Source organism: Cylas formicarius, unplaced genomic scaffold (genome assembly GCF_029955315.1).
Source record: "Cylas formicarius isolate icCylForm1 unplaced genomic scaffold, icCylForm1.1 PGA_scaffold_10__41_contigs__length_53128322, whole genome shotgun sequence".
Taxonomy (NCBI): Eukaryota; Metazoa; Arthropoda; class Insecta; order Coleoptera; family Brentidae; genus Cylas; species Cylas formicarius.
This window is the reverse complement of record NW_026844214.1, coordinates 27593717-27612214: the sequence shown is the minus strand read 5'-3', so window position 1 is coordinate 27612214 and position 18498 is coordinate 27593717. Positions and strand designations below refer to the sequence as shown.

Below are 18498 nucleotides of genomic sequence, written 5' to 3'. Positions count from 1 at the left end.
TGTCGAGTTTCATTTCTTTGTTCGTCACTGATTTCCTTCCAGAACAGTGAAGCTGTTAACATTTAATCTCATGGTATTGTGATTTACCGCAATGTAATGTAAAAAAAAACTAATAATGACAGACGTATATCAGTAACCTCTCAGCTATCCATCTCGTAGCCCTACTGTTCTACCTATTTCATATTCATTTAAGCCAATTTTTTAAAAAGTAACAGAAATAAAACCTTTAACCGTCAAACTCTGAAGAAGCCAACAAGATGATTGGCGAAACGTCAGCAAAAACTGACAGGAGGAATCCAAAAGTTTTGTAAAAATTAGAAATAAAACCTGTTTATTTATTGTCAAATTAAAAAAAATTTGGTTATTTGCGACTGGACTTAGCAAAGTCTTTTAAGCAAGAAGTTTATTTACAATTGTAAATGTAATTGCTTAAAGTTCCTAAGAAAAGAGCATTATACATGTGCTAGCGCATTCTAAGCAATTGTTTTGTAGATTTTATCAACATTTATGGACCCCAAAAATCTTTCATTAGTTGCGCTTTTTAGGCTTCATTTACAAACAAAAGTGTAAAAAATATAGAATTAACCTGAAGTCGAAAAGAAAATGCATTTTCTATAAAAAGTCAACAAACAACGACGCAAGTTAGCAATAAAAATGTGATTTAAATAAACCAGCTCCAAAAAAAGCGTTTAATAAAATACCAGGTAAGCAAATTATATACTTTAGGAGATTGCTTTTTAAAACTTGGCATACTCTTTATTCCTCCTGTGTCGGTTGTTGATTGATTGAACTTGCTGACGTTTCGCCAATCATTCTATTCGCTTCTTCAGAGCTTAATTGAATCTGGTTTGCATTATGCTCTGTACCACGACATATATATTCATCAGCAGTTGCACAACATAGTCTTGAAGTCGGACAAGAAATCTTATTCAATCAAACTAATCATCAAAAAGTATATAAGCAGGTACAGAATAGAATGCAAACCAATTCCAGTTATGTTCTGAAGAAGATAACAGAATAATTATCAAAACGTCAAAGTTCGGTACATCCACAACTGACGCAGTAGTAGTCCAGGTAATATGTAAGTATTACGTGTGTATGTAAAAAAAACTGCTTGCAATATTTTTCGTGTAAGTATATTGGCATCAATCATTGCATGCTTTAGGAGAACTAACTAACTAAAAGCACCGACTTTGTACGTTACAATTAAGATAGGATAATATAGATTTCATGGTGAGATATTGTTTTTGCTCCATTGTGGCTAGAATGACCCGATCGAAAGTGCGCAGCAGCGCCACATGCATGAATATAACAAAGAATGGAGAAGGTAATAAGGGAAACTGTCAGATTCTGCACTAAAAATAAGCAGATCATTTGCCATTTGGACGAGGGTAATGGGAACAACAATTGTCGCATCAATCTATAAAGTCGTCTTCTACAGGAAAACAAGGCGGGTTATTTAAATTGAAGATTTTGATCAAAATGTTGTTTATAGCAAGCAAATCAAAAACACTTAAGCGAATCGAAAAATACACAAAATTTTTAAATTAAAAGGATAATAGTACATTCGTTTTAGAAATAACATTAAGAAATAAACACAAATGAACAAACAAAACACAGATCTATATAATATAATTCTTGAATGCAATCAATTCTTTTGACAAAAGAATATCCGAGAATCCGTAGAAATCTCTAAACAACCAATATTAACCGTGACTCAAGTCTTTACCTTTCACGAATAAGGGAATCAGTCATCCGAGGCAACGTGCATGTTCCTCCTTTAGATACGCATCTCTTAAGCATTACCTAAGCAGGTACACATTAGATTGCGAATCAGTTTCAGTTATGCTCTAACTAGGCCAATAGGATCCTTAGCAAGACGGACCCAGAAGATTTGTAAGAGACTGACCAGGATAGAAAGCAGTACACTGAGAACCGAAACACTTTGTATTGGCGAAACACGGAAATAAAACGCAAAGCCTGTCTAGATTAAAGCGCCCTAAGTTTTAGTAGTTAATTTACCTAGATTCATGTTCCGGGAATTATTGTATTCAACGAATTCGCTCGAATCTGCTTACACCGGTACAAATGAATACTTACATAACGGCGTGTCTCATTTATATGATTAGCGACCGTAACATTGAAAAAATTTTACATTGAAAAATGTTAGAGGCAAGCTTTTAAGCAGATTCGTCGAATGAATTCGGATTGCCAGCAGCGGCCGTTTAACACAGGACTTGAATTGGGCAAATGTTTGGCCATTTTTCGTTGCGCCGCATTTGATTTAGATTTGACTGGCGTTGTTGTTTCCGTAGTCACTTAATTATTAATTATTCATATTAATATCTATAGGATTCAGCACATGTTGTGAAGGTTGCTACTTATCTTAGTGGTCTAGTGTTAAGGTTGCTGCTTATATTTGTGGTAAATGTTGCAAAAAGTTTGACATTTTTTATCATAACCTCCTTCAGAACATTTTGCCATTTAAGTGTTACAATAATCTCCTGACGTGGATTATCAAGGCAAGAATCGATTAACTTAATTCTATCTAAATTAAACTTCTTTCATTCAATGAGCAGGTAATAACAAGACTTATTCAATATTTTTTAAAAATCATCTTAAATTCTTGTGTTTCGATTATCATAAATTTAATTTTTCAATCCGAAACTAAAATGTTCTAAAGTTATTCCAGTATTTAAAAAGGGTGATGCAACAGTGGCTGAATATTACTGACCGACTGCGCATCCTGCTTTTCGAAAATTTTTTGGTACGCCATGTTAGGTCAACTATTTTTGCACTTGAAGAATAACGTCATTTTGTCGCACTGGCAAAATGGTTTGTGCAGTACCTTTTTTCTGGAGAGTGTGGATAATTCCTCGGGCTCAATAAATTGAGCTCCTAGTACTCTAAATGGGAGGCACCCTTGTAGTGCGCAGCTGGTTAGGAGATAAATTGGAGTTTTCTCCTCTTCTAAACACAGCCAGCATGTAATGTTGTGACACACTCCCATGATATAGATAATTAGGTGATAGTGTCCTGTTAGGATTCCTACCGACTTTTGTAGTTGGGCGCTGAGACTGAGAGCCTTCTTTAGATCGTGAGGCGTAGAGGATCAGTTCCTATAAAGTTATACAGTTCGCTCTTCAGCACGCACTCTGCTATTCCGTTGTCCTCAATAACCACATGAGCGGGTACCAGGTGTTTTCAGAGTTTTTCGGCAGTCAAGTAACAATCTCGAGCTTAACTTCATAAAGGTCAGCCGCTCGACGGTCACTACAAATATAGATGTGCTTATCAGAATATCCTCTGTTGCGGTTCTCGTGAGCACACACCATTATAGCATAGATCTCTGCCTAGAATACATCGGGATAGATTCCAGTGGCACAAAGTTACAAAGAGAACTTAAAAACATTAATTTGATAAGTTTCTACTCTATGGAAGAATTTTTTTAACGTCCTTATTTAATGTCCATATGTTATGTTATAAGTAGTTTGTGTAGCACAACTGTAAATATTGATGCTGTGCGAAAAGCACAAAACAGGCTGTTGGCACCGAATCGTTATTAATATATGAACAATATTGAAACGCCATTGTGTTAAAATAAACATTAAGTCCAAGTGATGATTCGTTAGGCAAGTGTTAGATAAAGGAGGGCTACAGAATCACCACGTGTCTTGAACCGTATGGACTCATCTGGTACAGCTAATATGGCGAGAAGCCTTATTTCTGGATTTTTTGGATCGTGTGCCGCCTCGCGTTAATATTTCTTTTAAGTGGTCCCCAGCAGATTCGGTTACTCTATCTGACGGTTATCCGCGGAAATGGATGGGTTAAGTATCTGGATTGCAATTTCATATAGGCTGGAGTTATAGTTTTGTAAGAATTTCTAACTGAAGAAGAGGAAACCGAGGAGTTCATCCTTCAGCAATAAAAATATCAAAAATAGTCCCAATATATAAAAGCAAAGGAGACTAGCAAGATATTACCATTACCACTACAAAACCATTTTGAAGGTTTTTCGAACATTGCTGTAATAAACGGTTACAAAATACCAAAAAAAAAATTACGTAACAAAATACAGAAACCGCTGTAAATCAATCAATACCATACTTGCAATGTTTCAAACAATAAAGAACACATTTTAAAGCTATATTTTGCCCCGTCCCAAGCTTTTCGTGAGATTTTTGAAAAATATCATTTTCAACAACGTCCTACGTAACTGACAGAAATTAACAGTAAAAGGTCCACAAGATATGAAGACAAAATGAGAATCAACTATAAAAATAATGTTTTATTGGCGTACAGCCGCATAGCGGCATCACATTAAATACTAATAAATCTGTAGCAATAGAAATTGCCTCCAAAACTGGAATAATGAATTCTTAGCCAGAAAAACCGATAAAAAGACGTTAACAACTGTATGCAACAAAATTTCTTCATTGTTTTCTATTAAAAAATACAGGAGACGCAGTCTCTATAGGTATATATTTTAAAATTAATATATTTTCGTTTTATATAATCTACTAACTCTTAGGGAATAGTGTTTTCGGGTAAGCTCAATAGATTCTGGAAAAATATAAAATATTGGACTTTCGTTGTCTGTACACATGTTTTCTAACGATTTTCACAAGAAACCATAACAAAAATGAATATAACAATAAGAATAAAAACCTGTAACACCGACCGTTTTCAAGATTATATGTAGGATAGCAAGGTTCACACTATATACGTATACAAAGTCTAAATAAACTATTTGAAATAAATGGCCAAAATATTTTTTGCTAAATAAAAACTAACATGTGTTTAGTATATATTATTAAAATATTATTTATGCATCTATAACGATTCAATTTTTGGAGTACCCCTAAACTCAGAGCATCCGTAAAGGAAACCTGCAGCGAAGCAAAATCCGAATCCGAAAAAACCATTCGATTTCTAGCACGCATTCATTGCCCTTGATTTCACAAATAAAACCGACCCAGTTTTACCACATCGACATATACGGATATATTTTCCATCCCTGTCGGTAGTTTTAATTTATGTTCATGATCAGAAATGATGTACGACTGCACGTAGATTATGGGATTAATCCGACCTTGACCGAGTTTTCCGCTGGAAGATTTAGCGAGCGCTGAATCAGGTATTACATAATCAAATTAAAACACTTACTGATGGCTCTATTCGTACATTAATATTGTTATTATTGTATATTTTCGAGTCAAAATCCTACGAAGATATCTAGATCCTCTAGCACTGCTTTGACTATATCCGATATTTTCTTGTTACAAAATTAAAGCCTATTTTCAATGGTCTTGGCAGCATGCCCCAACTATCTGACAGTAATTCGCATACAAAAATTCTTAGAACAAAGTAAATATAGAGTTTTTGCGATTTTTTTTTTAGCATTTGTACGTCCTTTGCATAGACAAGGTATTCCTCGAAATCCAATACAGCCGTATATGGAAATCATCCCGTCCCAGATATGGTTGAGGAAGAGTAGCAAAAACAAGACCTTCATTCAATATGCGTCTCATCAATGAGCTAGGTTAGATTGCGATTAATAAGTGATTACTATCGACAAAGAGCTTGGGAAAAAGAGAAAGACAACAGACTCCTCATTCACTCATTCCTTACCACAAACATTGAATGAACAACGCTATCTACAAATCTTCTGGATTCCTGTTTTTTATAAATAAAACTTGCTGATGTTTCACCAATCATCTTGGCTTCTTCAGAGCTAAACTGATTCTGGCTCGCATTCTACTCTCTACCAGCTTATTTATTGGTTGAGGGGTGCGGATCTAAAGGAGGGAATGAACATTGTCTCGGATAACGGATTCCCATAATGGAGCAAGGTAAAGATCTGAATAGTTGTTAAAATAGTTTGATTGGTTATAGATTTCTTTAGATTCTCCGATTTTTTGTTGGTAGAAGATTATATGCAAGAATTTTAGTTTTATCGAATAATATGTGATGTCTGGTTTCGTGGTTGTGTTCGGCACCTGCTGATAAGTTTATTTATTCCAACTTCTTTGAGCGTGGTATCTCGAAATTTTGTCTTTGACGGATCGAAAATGTTGAGGAATTGTTGGGCAAGTGGTAAATCTGAACTACCTTTGGTATACGGTCAATGATGTTTTGAATGTACGGAAGGGCAACAGTGGCAAATGTGGGGTTGCTTTCGGGGTCATTGTCTTTGGAAGGTTGTGGTGAAGTGTATTTTGTTATAGAAAGCGTAATATCTCAAATGTGGAAATTATCAGAGAGAACAGCAGATGCAAGGTGTTTTAATTCTTGGTTCACTGGATTGGGACGGAAAAATAAATTCTTGCAAAAGGTTCCAACTTCGTCCTTGTCCCACGTATTATCTCAAAAAAAAATCATTTCAAATGTCAAGTATGTCCTATATAAACTGCCATCTCAAACAGCTAATAAAATTAGATTTGAAATCTAAAAAATCCTTAAAAAATGCAAACGTCCTAATTCTAATATTTCTAAAGTCGGAACTCATTGCTCTAAAATATCTAAAATCTAATTCCGAAGTAGTAATTCCAAAAACTTGATAAAGGAAATGTTACATTGGTCAGGAACACAATTGAATATCAGGAGAAAATTCAAAACTGACTTTAAACTTTAAATCTATTATTAAGGCTTCTCTATCAGAATCCATGAACAAGTGTAATCCTTAATGAATCTGAAATTTCTCGTCTTAAAGGACTCTTAAAGGAGAAATTCAGAAACCAGGATTACCTCTTCGACCTATTGTCAGTAGCAACATATTCTCTAGAAAAATATCTAGCTTCTATGTTAAAACCTTTTAATGGCAAAACTAATAGTGTCGTACTTAATTCATTTCACTTTATTCTACAATTAAAAACCATAACATTAGATCTATTCCTATTCCCGAAACTCTGAATGTTATTTCAGATATCCGAGAATCAGGAACCAAACCTTCTCATCTTGAAAAATGATTTTCTGTAACATATTTTTCTTATAACGGTCAAATTTATGAATAAACGTCAGGAACAGTTATGTTTTCTCCATTATTACCAGTCATCGTGAATATATTTACGGAAGCCTTTGAGAAGAAGGCCATGAAACCTAACCGAAATTATGGAAACGCGACTGTTGATGATACTTTTTTCATTTGGCCTCAAAAATATATAAGCAGGTACAGAGGCAGTTTCAATTTAGCTCTGAAGAAGCCAACAGGATGTTTGAGGAAACGTCAGCAAGTTTGAAAAGTTTCTTTGATAAAAAAATTGAACAAACAAATTTTTAATTGAATAATGTTACACCAGAAAATACTGAAATTAGAGGTCATATCCGATAAGGAAAAAAATTTTTTTCTTCTCCCGTCTGTAAAATACCTAATTACACAACAATCTAGTGTGCGGAAAGAATCGCTTTACCACATCAGTTTCGTTTCTCACGGATTCGACCCACCTCGGATATTTCCGGGATTTTACTGCACGAATTTGGGAGCAATCGGATGTTTTCGGAGATATTTTGACTGTCATGTCAGTTGTTTTGTGTACCCACTTTTTAAGTCACTCGTTTATTAAAGACTTACTCACTGTTGGATAATGTGGAGATGACTAACAACGACGTGCTACACAAAGAACGTCTTATGACCAATTTATTTATTATATTATACTATATGTTATATATTGTTATATATATTATTTATTAGTAATTTTGGTTTTATGGATGAGAAGGCGCGTTCTCACAGAGCTAGGAGCAATATTCTCAATTGAATAGCTGGAGTAGCTACGTACTACCAGAAATATAGTGTTTTGACAACCGACCCGTGATTAACTTTGCCTACTGTTTATTACTCCAAAACCGCAGCCCTTTGTAGAACACTCTGCCCAGCAGACTCTTACCCATAACCATTCCAGGACCATCCTAGGAATTTATCTACCTACACTAACACGCGGGATATAAGTATGTTTCCAATCTTTTTCGCCGAGAAATTTTTCAAACATGTACATAAAGAAATTAGTACCAAGTAACAATTTATTACGTTCTATTTCATTACATTTCTACATAGTATCAATATTAATATACAAAATATTAAAATCAATAATAATAAAGTATCATCAGTCACATAAGACAAAAATGATTATTTTCGAACTTACCTGTAAGATAAATAGATTACAAGTACTTACCTATAGCCTTTGCACTATAAAGTGAACACAGCCTCGCAGGGTCAAAGCTCGAGAATCAAGTACATAAATACGTACTTACTGGAAGGATCACAATCAAATACCTCCGTAATATATACGAACATATTGCAATTTTGAATAAACTCTTAAGAACGATACATATCACCTGTTGTTAAAATAAACGGTCCATTTAAGTCAAACTCAAGTCCCTACAAATATTCGTTACGGTCTATCTCAGGCAAGACCTACTTATTGCAGAATAAACATCTGTTGGTATGAGCTTTACCATGGTCATGTGAAGGTCTGCTATAATTTTGGCCGCATTATAGCACCAAGTATAATACGATAAATAGCTTTAGCAAAAAAATATTGAAGCTTTTTTGTTTATTTCATAAAGAATTTAATCCATTAATGAGTTTATAAAATGAATGATTAGAGTCAGCGCAGCAAGTTTTATTTTTGCATTTATCTTGAATTTAATAATTTAATTAATAAATCATTAATTTAATTTATTAATTTATTTAATTTTTCTTAATCGTTCTAAATTGACCATAAAATAATATAAAATTCTATTTGATCTCACATCTCAGCTTACGGTCAAAAACTCATTTTCGCAACCTTTTGCTACAGCGGCTTCACAGCATAGCATAACATTTACGTAAATTAAAGGCTAATTTGTGGACTCGCAAAATTATGCATTCCCACCAACAGCGTCAAAATTAATTTGATGCTGTAAAAGCCGAATGAGAAATACCCTTTTTGAGAAAAAATGCAAATTTGGTGGGTCATAAACGTAACCAACTCGAATAACTGACAGATATGGGGATTTGTAAGATAATGAGATAAATGCAAAAATAAATTTATTGTATAAAATTTAGCTAGAAAACTCTAGTTGAATATCAGAATATTCATAACGTTATAGAGGTTGTAAAAATAAAATAAGCAACCAACTATAAAGTTTAAAAAATTTAGGGGACTTAAAAGATTGACTGAGTTGGTCGTATCAGTTTCAAAAACTTCTTGACATCATATAAATCATGGCTATAAATTTCAATATTTCTTACGAGAAACGATTCCAACGATTTAGTGGAAAGCTCTCCCTCTATGAAAGAAAATTACCCTTGAGATATTATAAAGGTAGTAGCACTTGCAGTATCCGGATTTTGTATTCAAAACAAGTCAAGAACGGCAGTTAAAGAGAACCGCAAGATGTCAATTCCAACAGACCAGGCCTCTACAAAGAGTCTTTAGAGAATACTACATATATGAAGAGTAAAACGCTCTCAAAACACAAACTTTAAGACTTGAAGAAAGAAGAAAGAAATGGAAAATGCTATTTTCCTGTCGAATTACAGTGTAGCCGCTAATTAAATGGAGTATACAGGCAAATCATCATCGACTTGGTTTTAAAATTATCTTGAACCTCTTAAACGAAATACATTTGAAAATGTCGCCTAGGTTTTTCAAAACTAAATGTGGTTACTTACCTTAAATTTGCAGCCAGAAGTAAAAGCAGAAATACAAATTCAATTTTTCCATTTTCTATACCATGGATCTTCAGATAAAATACAATACGTAGGTCATTAACTTGGACACTAAATTGCTGTAGAATAACAGATGCTCTATTTTAATCCCAATTGTTGGGTAGGTCTTTGATTTGGTTTTAAAATTACCATTAAAATTTAAACTTTTGAAAACATCCTCTAGTTCTTTTAAAACTAACTTACTTTATATTTGCAACCAGAAGCACCACTTGCAAGTGGCACTTGTTTTGCATATGTCTGGAAATCGCAATACAGAGCTCTGTTCTCTGTACTCGGTGGTTAAAACATGTTTAGCAACGCATCAGTTATTTGTTTCTAAATGGCTTGGGAGATACAAATCATTGAACCACAAAACTAAATTTATTTTTCATATAGAAAAGATTATCTTTTAAAATTTTGAGACCAATTTGACTTCTATGAGAAATGTTAAAGATATTAATTAGTAGAAATAGAAATTCCATTTTTTCATTTTCCAAACTGTGGACCTTCAAATAAGATATAATAATAGGAAGGTCAGTGATCGTTTTATAATCTATGGATAAGCAGGATCTTAAGTATTAACAATACGATTGTTTCAAATAAAACAGCTACTTATTTTCGTGCTTTATTTTTAAAACAATAAAATTTCATTCGGTTGGGGGGAACCCCTAATACTGATTTTCCATTATGATTAGACTCGTTCGATTTAAAAACTCTCCGCCTACACATTAATTATATAACATATCGTAACTCCTCTGAATTAACTTAGTGCCCTATTTTAAAAATATAGACATCTTATATAAACATAAGCGGACCTCGCTTGATATTTCGTGTTTTCAAATTTGATCCCTCACGTTCCTATCGTTCCCTATAAAGAAGGCGTCCGACATTTACAACACACTAGACCCGTGTTTCATCACATGCCCGTTACCTTTGACTACCAAAACGTCCGATCCCCTTATCATCGCCAAACTCTCGACCATACTTCTACTACCTTTCAGCATGATCTTGGGCGTGTCGGTAGTCAGAAGGAACCTCGAGCTGCCGTAGAACATCTTCTGGCTTTCCATGCTCGACAGCATCCCGGAACTTTCCGGCCTCGCCATTGGTACCAAGAGGAAGTCACCTTCCGACTTGATACAGAGACCGTCTCTTTGTACGTGGTTGATGAAAGTGGCAGGTTCCCCGGCCGTGGCAGCCACGCTAGGAGCTATTTGGTCTCGGTCTGATATCTGATGGCTTCGATATGTGAACCCGAGGGTAGTTAGAAAATCGTCGACCACCCTTCGCACTGCAGCACGCAGTTCGGCATTCCGATAGCCGTAGATCCAGGGATTGAATGCACTGCTGCACAGTATCGGAAGAGCGAGATAAATTGACGTAAAGGTTGTCAGGATGTTCGTCTCGTAGAACACGTCCATCAGCATGCAAATCTGAAAAGGAAAAGAAGCAGCTTTTAGATTTGATTTGTAAATAATTTTTATATTGACCGTTCCAGTACATCGCTAGAAATTGCCACTGGTACAGCAATCATATTTTAATTCTTCCAAACAAACATCTTGGAGATTTCATAGAGGTGGGTTCGGCTAATAAAAACAGAGTTGCAGTGGAGTTGGAGTAGGTTTTTGTCACGTGAGTTAACTAACGGCTCTAGAAAAAGAATAGTATGCACACATTCGGTTTGCAAACCATTGGTTGGCAACATTTAGTAACCGTTGTCACTCGTTTATATAATAAACTATTATTTGCTAAACGTATTTTTAGCCACTGCTTTTTATACAATACTTTTAATTGTGACAACTCAAACGCTCAAATAAACCGATCGTTTAACTCAAAACACCAAAATATTGATTTATTTGTCATTTTTAATTTTCATGTCATACAAATGATTAAGTGTATGTTGATTCAGGGAATAGTTTGTACATCAAAGATTATAAATAAGTCAATTTACCAGAATTTTTAAACATTTGCCTGTAAAAATCGACATTTCCCTTTAAAAATATTTAAAATGTAGGTACATATTTTGAAAAAGTCGTTTCTTATTCAGTTTTCTACAAATTTCTCATCTTTTCATATTTTTACAATCCAACTTTTTTTAAATTTAATTTTAATTTACTACTTGAAAAGACTATAATCAATACTTTAATAAACCGTTTTCCCTTAACTATATCGCTCAAAGAAAATCTTCAAATATTCTTATGGAGCTCGTCAAAACATTCAAGATGCATATGGTTTTAATATTTGAAAACCAAGTAAACAAAATTGAGTAAAACAAAAATGAGTAATTGGCCAAAAAAAAATATAACAACAAGTTACGTTACGTTACCTCTTTGAATTGGAATAAAATTTTATTTGGTTTTAAAATGCCAAATCCATATAATAAACTTTTTCGATTTCTTTAGGTGCATTATTTTAGAAAAGACAACTTTCCTCTGATGTACAAAAAGCATGTCTTAGTTTGATGTGGTATTGAAATATATTTTTGCTCAGACTTTACCTTGATATAGACAACAAAAGGTCTTACCCTCCTTATTTTAATGAAATTATAGATAATATAAAGCAGAAACATATTGCTTATCAAAGTTATCTTAAGTTTAAGACCGACCGTTTAGAAAAAAAATTAGTGAAGCGGCAGATTGATCTGTCTATGCCCTCTGAGTTTAACACTCCTGAAGCAATAGTTGACGGTTTTGCACAGCTCTTTTCAAGTGCATTTTAATTACGCTGTGGCGATTATAATAATGTTTTCGTTCAAGTTGATTTCATTTTAGCGGAGTATATTATCAAAGCATAAATGAAATTAATCCCCAATATCCCCAGTTTCGTTGTAAATGATTGCATAAGTGCATTTATTGAGGATCAGCTTATCCAGAGATATGAAAAAAAACTAAAATTGCATGAGTGCATTTATTGAGGATCAGCTTATCCAGAGATATGAAAAAAAACTAAACCGTATTGGTATGTAAGTGGACTAATCCAAATGTTCTTCCTAAAACTGCTAATTTGGTGAGTCGTCTGTCACTTCAAGCGCTTGTAGAATGCCCTCTAGTTGATTGAGAATCTGTTGTGATGACGCTGCAAATCGCTTACTTCGTAGCGCTTGAGTCTCTTGGCTGTCGCCGCCAATCTCTGTTGCAATATGTCCAAGATTTGTAAAGTGGTTGGATTTTCGCTGGTACGTTCTCGGTTAACAATTACCTGCGCTTTCCTAGCGGATTTTGGCTTCAGATTATTTCCCTACGCCTGTGTGAGTAATCCGACTTCCTGTCGCAAACGATAATCTTTTTGTTCAACCTTTTTTACACGCTGGGGTCGAGCTCCGTGCATTTCCGTCCCTCAGCTCATTGCAACGCTCGTTATGTTTGCTCGAATGTTTTTTGTTAAATTTGATTTCAACACTATTAGCAGACTCCGTAGCATCAGCGGGCTCCGCCGCAGTCTGCAGGTGGTGGTTTTCCAACAACAGTAGAGGAGGTTATTCTTCCAACATAATACCTAGCTCCGTCATGACATCACGTTTAATCTCGTTAATTCTTTGAGCTGTAAAATGGTGACCTGTTAAAAGTGACCCTTTTGGTCTATGTTTGGAACGTTCTTGTGTCTTAGCTGAAAGTATTGTTCGCTGACCAGTCGGTGAAGCGCGTGTAGTGCCTCTTACTTGTCTCCACTCTCGGAAATAGCAACGAAGCAAAAACTCGTTCATCTTGTTTGCCGAGATGGTTCTTTGCCTAGGATTACCCTGCAATGTAAGAAACAGAAACTTTATCTGATGTTAATGGGTTATAGTTCGTTGGTTGAGTCATTCTTATTCCATTTTCGAAGGCCTGGTCAGTATCACGTCTGTCCTCAGGTTGGTTCTAATCCAGGTCCTGCCTCCTTGGCCCACCCGAGTATATCTTGTGTGTTGTATTGACAACGTGCTTCGAGATCACGCATGAAGGGGTGTTAACCCTTCACATGGTGTGCTAGTTTTTGTATTTTATTTCACTGATTCCCTTCAGTCTTGGACTGACGAGCGTTCCCCAAGGCACAGGGGCTATGGCTAAGTATTGTAGTTTAGACTCAATTTAAATAGATTTCCTTTTAGATCGGCCGATATAACGCATATGCTGGAGAATGACCTGTCCGTATGCCACAATTCTTTCATTTCTGGCTTCAGGTCGTCGTATTGTTGAATTTTTCCCTCCCTCTTAGCATCGACGTTATGAGTGTTGGGGATAGATATATCTATGTGCTATCCCTGTCCTTATCCATGAAGGTCAAGTCTGGTCTATTATGTCCAACTTCCCTGTAATGATTGCTTTGTCTCTCCAACCGCCACCAGTCTGGTCTCATCATCGTTGGTTCGGTTTAAATCTCGATGGTAACTATGCAGCTTTTTGGTGGCTCACGTTTGATTTTTTTTCTTCATTCGTAATCTGGCTTCCCCAACTTAATTTCTCCAATTAGATTCACCGGCGTAAACGTTTGGTCTGCCTTAGCAACTGTTTGATGGAGGAGGTTCCATTTTTGGTAGAAGAAATGACGCAGATTTCGAATTTGTTGATAGCATTCATTAAGTATATCTGTAATACCTCTTCCTCCTTCATGCCTGAGGAAGGTTAGTTCTTTCAATCGACGATCTTGAGTGGTCTTTCCGAAATTTTGACATTGTATAAATTTTCTAAGTCAGTTTTAGACCAATGTACAACTCCAAATGAGTAATCGACAACCGGCATAGCCGTTGATAGCTTTAGTAGGAACGGTCGAGTTTAATCTTGTTTTGAGAAGAGCATTTAATATTTTTTCAATTTATCAGTAAGGATGTTTCTAATTTCAGCGAGTTGGATTTTATTTGTTTGTAGTAATAAGATATATTTGTAGAGCTAAATATTCATCGCGCTTATAGTGATATCCTCGTTTAAGGGAAGAGGGGCGTTATATGTAAGTTTTCCTCTCACTATTGTTACAGTCTAACATTTTGTGGTGCGCGATTAATATGAAGTGCAGCAACAGGGGATATTTGCAATCCCCGCTTAAAAAGTGTGTGCGTGAGTGGGAAAGACGGGCGGAAGACGTGCAACAAGACGGTGTGCATGGGGCATAGAGAAAGCCCCGCGATTGTTATTATTTATTTGAAAAATTGTATTGTTATTTTCAGTAAAAGTTTGGTAAGTGATTTGTAAATTCTCTGCGTTATTTACCGACGTAGAACCCCCGACACGATCCCTGGGATTGAGAGCACATCATGTGACTCAACTAGTGGCACGATTGGTGAAAGCTGTGAGTACATTTTATACATGAACATGTTCGTTCCTGCACGAATCCTCATCGCCCGTTCGTCGGTTGAATTTAGTACTCCAAAATCGAGTTTAGAAGATTTTGTAAATTACCGAATAGCATGAAACAAATGCAAGTTAGTATGGCACAGTTAGCCGACACCGTGGCCAGTGCTTTTAAAAAATCGCAAGTGGCGACTAATGCCATTTATATATCTTTCTGACGTAAATTGGCATCGACATTTCACCTGGACGATAGTGTACATCCAACAGTTTTTTTGAAAAAATTAAAGCAAAACGACGAAGCAAAAGTTGCGGAGGAAACTAAGGTTTCTTTGACTTTGACAACCTTGAGGGTCTCCGTAGATTGGAGGGTCGCCAAGGAAAGTTCATTTAAAAATTGAAAAGAGTTTACTGACTGTTTTAGAAACATATATTGGGGAATAAATCAAGAGCGCGACTTATTCTTCGCCATTAAATATGGCGGGTTCAAATCAGGTAACTGAGTACCTACGCAAAGGCAAACTAGTGGAATATCTCGCAAAACATTCTTCAGCCGATATATAAAGAGGAATATTTATTCCGGGTTTAAAAACAATAGATGAAGTCGAATGCTATTTAAGGAAATTAGATGATACGTTTGGGGGAGAAAGGTTGTGTACACAGGAAAAGGTCAGAAATGATGGTTTTAATAATTATTAGTATCAGTGGAGAGTCGAAATTTACCATCAAGTAGACAGGAAAATCAAAATATGAGTAATACGCAAGATTACAAAAATGATAATGCAAGAGAGGACGGTAGGTGAAACCGAAACATTCGATTTTTAACTAGGTCCGCGAAGTTTTGAGTGACGGGGATGAAAGTGACTCGAAGGTCTGGAAGGGACTGGAAGAGAGAGGAGAGGTCAAGGTAGATTTTACAAATACCAATTAAGATTCAAAAACAAAATAAAAATCAGATTCATGTTCACTCATTGCAGGATAATAAAAATAAACGACAGATTTAGGACTGAGAGAGGTAGCAAACAAATCGGACGTATTTGATGAAGAATATAAGGATAAGTTATATTTACTATTGAGCAAATTTTATTCAAATTTTCTCTTAAACACGCGGACTAACAACGAAATATGAAGACAAAATAAAAATGGGCGACTTCACATCATTTTTTAGAGCTTCATACCCAATTCCATTGGCATACCGCGCTGAGGCAAAACGTCGAATTGAATGGTATTATAGAACAGGGACAAAAAGAATATATATCGCCTTTAACAGCTGTGACAAAAAAGGACCAATCTATTCGAATATGTTTAGACGTTTGATTTTTAAATAGCAAAATGGCTAGAGTGGACTATTTTTATCGACTTTAGATATGACAGCTTCTTATTGGCGAATATCAATTCGTAAGGAATATCGTTTTATTACCGAATTTTTGTTTAATAATCAAACATAATATTTTAATGTTTTGCCTTTTGGTCTGTCGACTTCGGGCAAGTTTTATACGGGGTTTATCCAAATTACTCGGACCTGAACTGTTATCTTTTAGTCTTGTTTATGTTGATGACATTTTAATATTTTCACCAGATGCTGAAACTCATTTAACACACGTATCTGTTATTTTTGAGCAATTTTATGACTCTAATTTGACAATTAAGTTGCGAATATCAGCATTCGCTAAATCTAAAACTGAATTTGTCGGACATATAATTTCGCCTCAAAGTACGGAAATAAATCTAAATTAGAGGTTTTCTCGGGTTAGTAAACTACGATCGTAGGTTTCATGAAAATGTTGTAGATGGTATCGGAGTAATGAACAAGATGCCGTTTTTGAGTTAATCGAGGACAAATATTTAAACATTACCAAGGTTGAATCACCTTGACTTCAAAAAATCATTTTATATAAAAGTGTGTTCGTGAGTGGGGCATAAAGAAAGTCCCACCATTATTACAGTTTCTTTGAAAAGAAGTAGTGTTATTTGGTTTGGTAGTTTGGTTGCTGGTTTGCAAATTTTGTGCCTTATTTACCGCCGTAGAACCCACGACACGCTGTCTGGAATTGCTTACTCCGAAAGTAATGCCCATGTCACCGCTGGCTTTGAGTATTAATTTCAGAAAGTTTTTCAAGTGGTTTTTGGTGAAACATATAATTTTAAGTCGTCCATACAAAGAAGGTGATTTAGTAATAGTCCAACGGCCTAAGACATGTTGTCGGTTTCGGTAACTTGGGCATAATACACCAGATGCTCAACTATGCCCTCGTCGTTGAGTTCCGAAGGGAACCAGCTTTCAGTCGTCCCCCCACCCCCACCGCAGTTTCTGCTCCTTTTCGGCATACTTATCTCCATTCAATATATTTTTAAGGATGTGCTTGTTTACACACCCGTTGCAGTGAAAAAAATGAGAGGACAAGTGGAAATAGGAGTCACAGGAGTAAAGGAGGTAGAATTGATGGAAGAGACTATTTAAGTCAGACGGTCATCCTGGCTGTACCCGATTACGTATTACGGATAGCTCAAACACTGCTGCTGCTGCTGGCTGCAGTGCCCAAGGCCAGACATTATTATTACTATTATGATTATGATTATGATTATTATTATTATTATTATTACTATTATTATTATTATTTCAAGGACGGATGAACTTAGTCGTTTCCAAAGCAAAGCGCATCCAGCAGATCGTCAATCACCCCGTTTATCACCACACAAACCAGCTTTTCGCATTTCGACACCAACGCAAAACGAATAATTTAAAACTTCTCTAGAAAAAAAAACCGCCGAAACGAATCAAATTAAAAGATTAATCGACTTACCTGGAAGATCAATATTAATTTTCCGAGCTTGTCCGTAGATACAATTACACACTGTAGTATCCGTTAATCATGATCTCGATCACGACGTTTAAAGCAAAAAACGAGTTTTTTTTTCGCTTTTTGTCTCCGCCGAACGCCGGCTGGCCGGCCGGGCTTGTGAATCATTCCGTTTTGAATCAAAATCGCCTATGAGGTATCACTGGGTAAAGGGTGGGTTTGTAATTGTATCTACGGACAAGCTCGGAAAATTAATATTAATCTTCCAGGTAAGTCGATTAATCTTTGAATTTTCCTTCGCTTGTCCTTGATACAATTACACACTGTAGGTGTTCAGAGTGAAAGGCGATTTTGCTGCCGCTGGAGCTGGAGGTGTATTTCCATAATTTGTAACAATATAAACCATAGTAATAAATAATAAAACTACCCACAACGGTGTAGATATCTGCACAATAATATATACAATAACAGGGCTCGATTAAAGGTCCATCGTAAAATCTAAAAAATGTATTGAAGGATGGTATCCAACCGGCTGTAGGGTGTATTGAATCAATATTGATACCTCGTCTTGAAGCAGCCGAAGTTGCTGCATAACGGCTGCTTTGACCGGAAAAGACTTTGGTGTCAATTCCACCTAACTTTAGGATCCGTTTTAGTCCGCGACTTATGCTCTGCGATGATGCTGGGTGAAATGGTTTTCTATGCGTTAGTAGTAAGATGCTCATATACTTTGCGATAGCTCGAA

General features: G+C 35.7%; 1 protein-coding gene across 2 annotated transcripts in view; it reads right to left on the bottom strand.

The window, feature by feature from the left end:
* Positions 1-10316: 10316 nt before the first annotated feature.
* LOC132708144 (adenosine receptor A2b-like) overlaps positions 10317-18498 on the bottom strand; it is a 130327-nt gene continuing 122145 nt past the window's right edge. Inside the window, exons 4-5 of one of the 2 annotated variants that reach the window (XM_060680281.1) lie at positions 10623-11124; positions 10317-10559 (exon numbers count right to left, since the gene is read on the bottom strand). In XM_060680281.1, coding sequence (XP_060536264.1) covers positions 10528-10559; positions 10623-11124 — 534 coding nt within the window. In that variant the 3' untranslated portion in view covers positions 10317-10527. Of the gene's footprint in view, positions 11125-18498 lie in introns of both variants that reach the window. The other variant, XM_060680279.1, reaches the window with a different exon arrangement.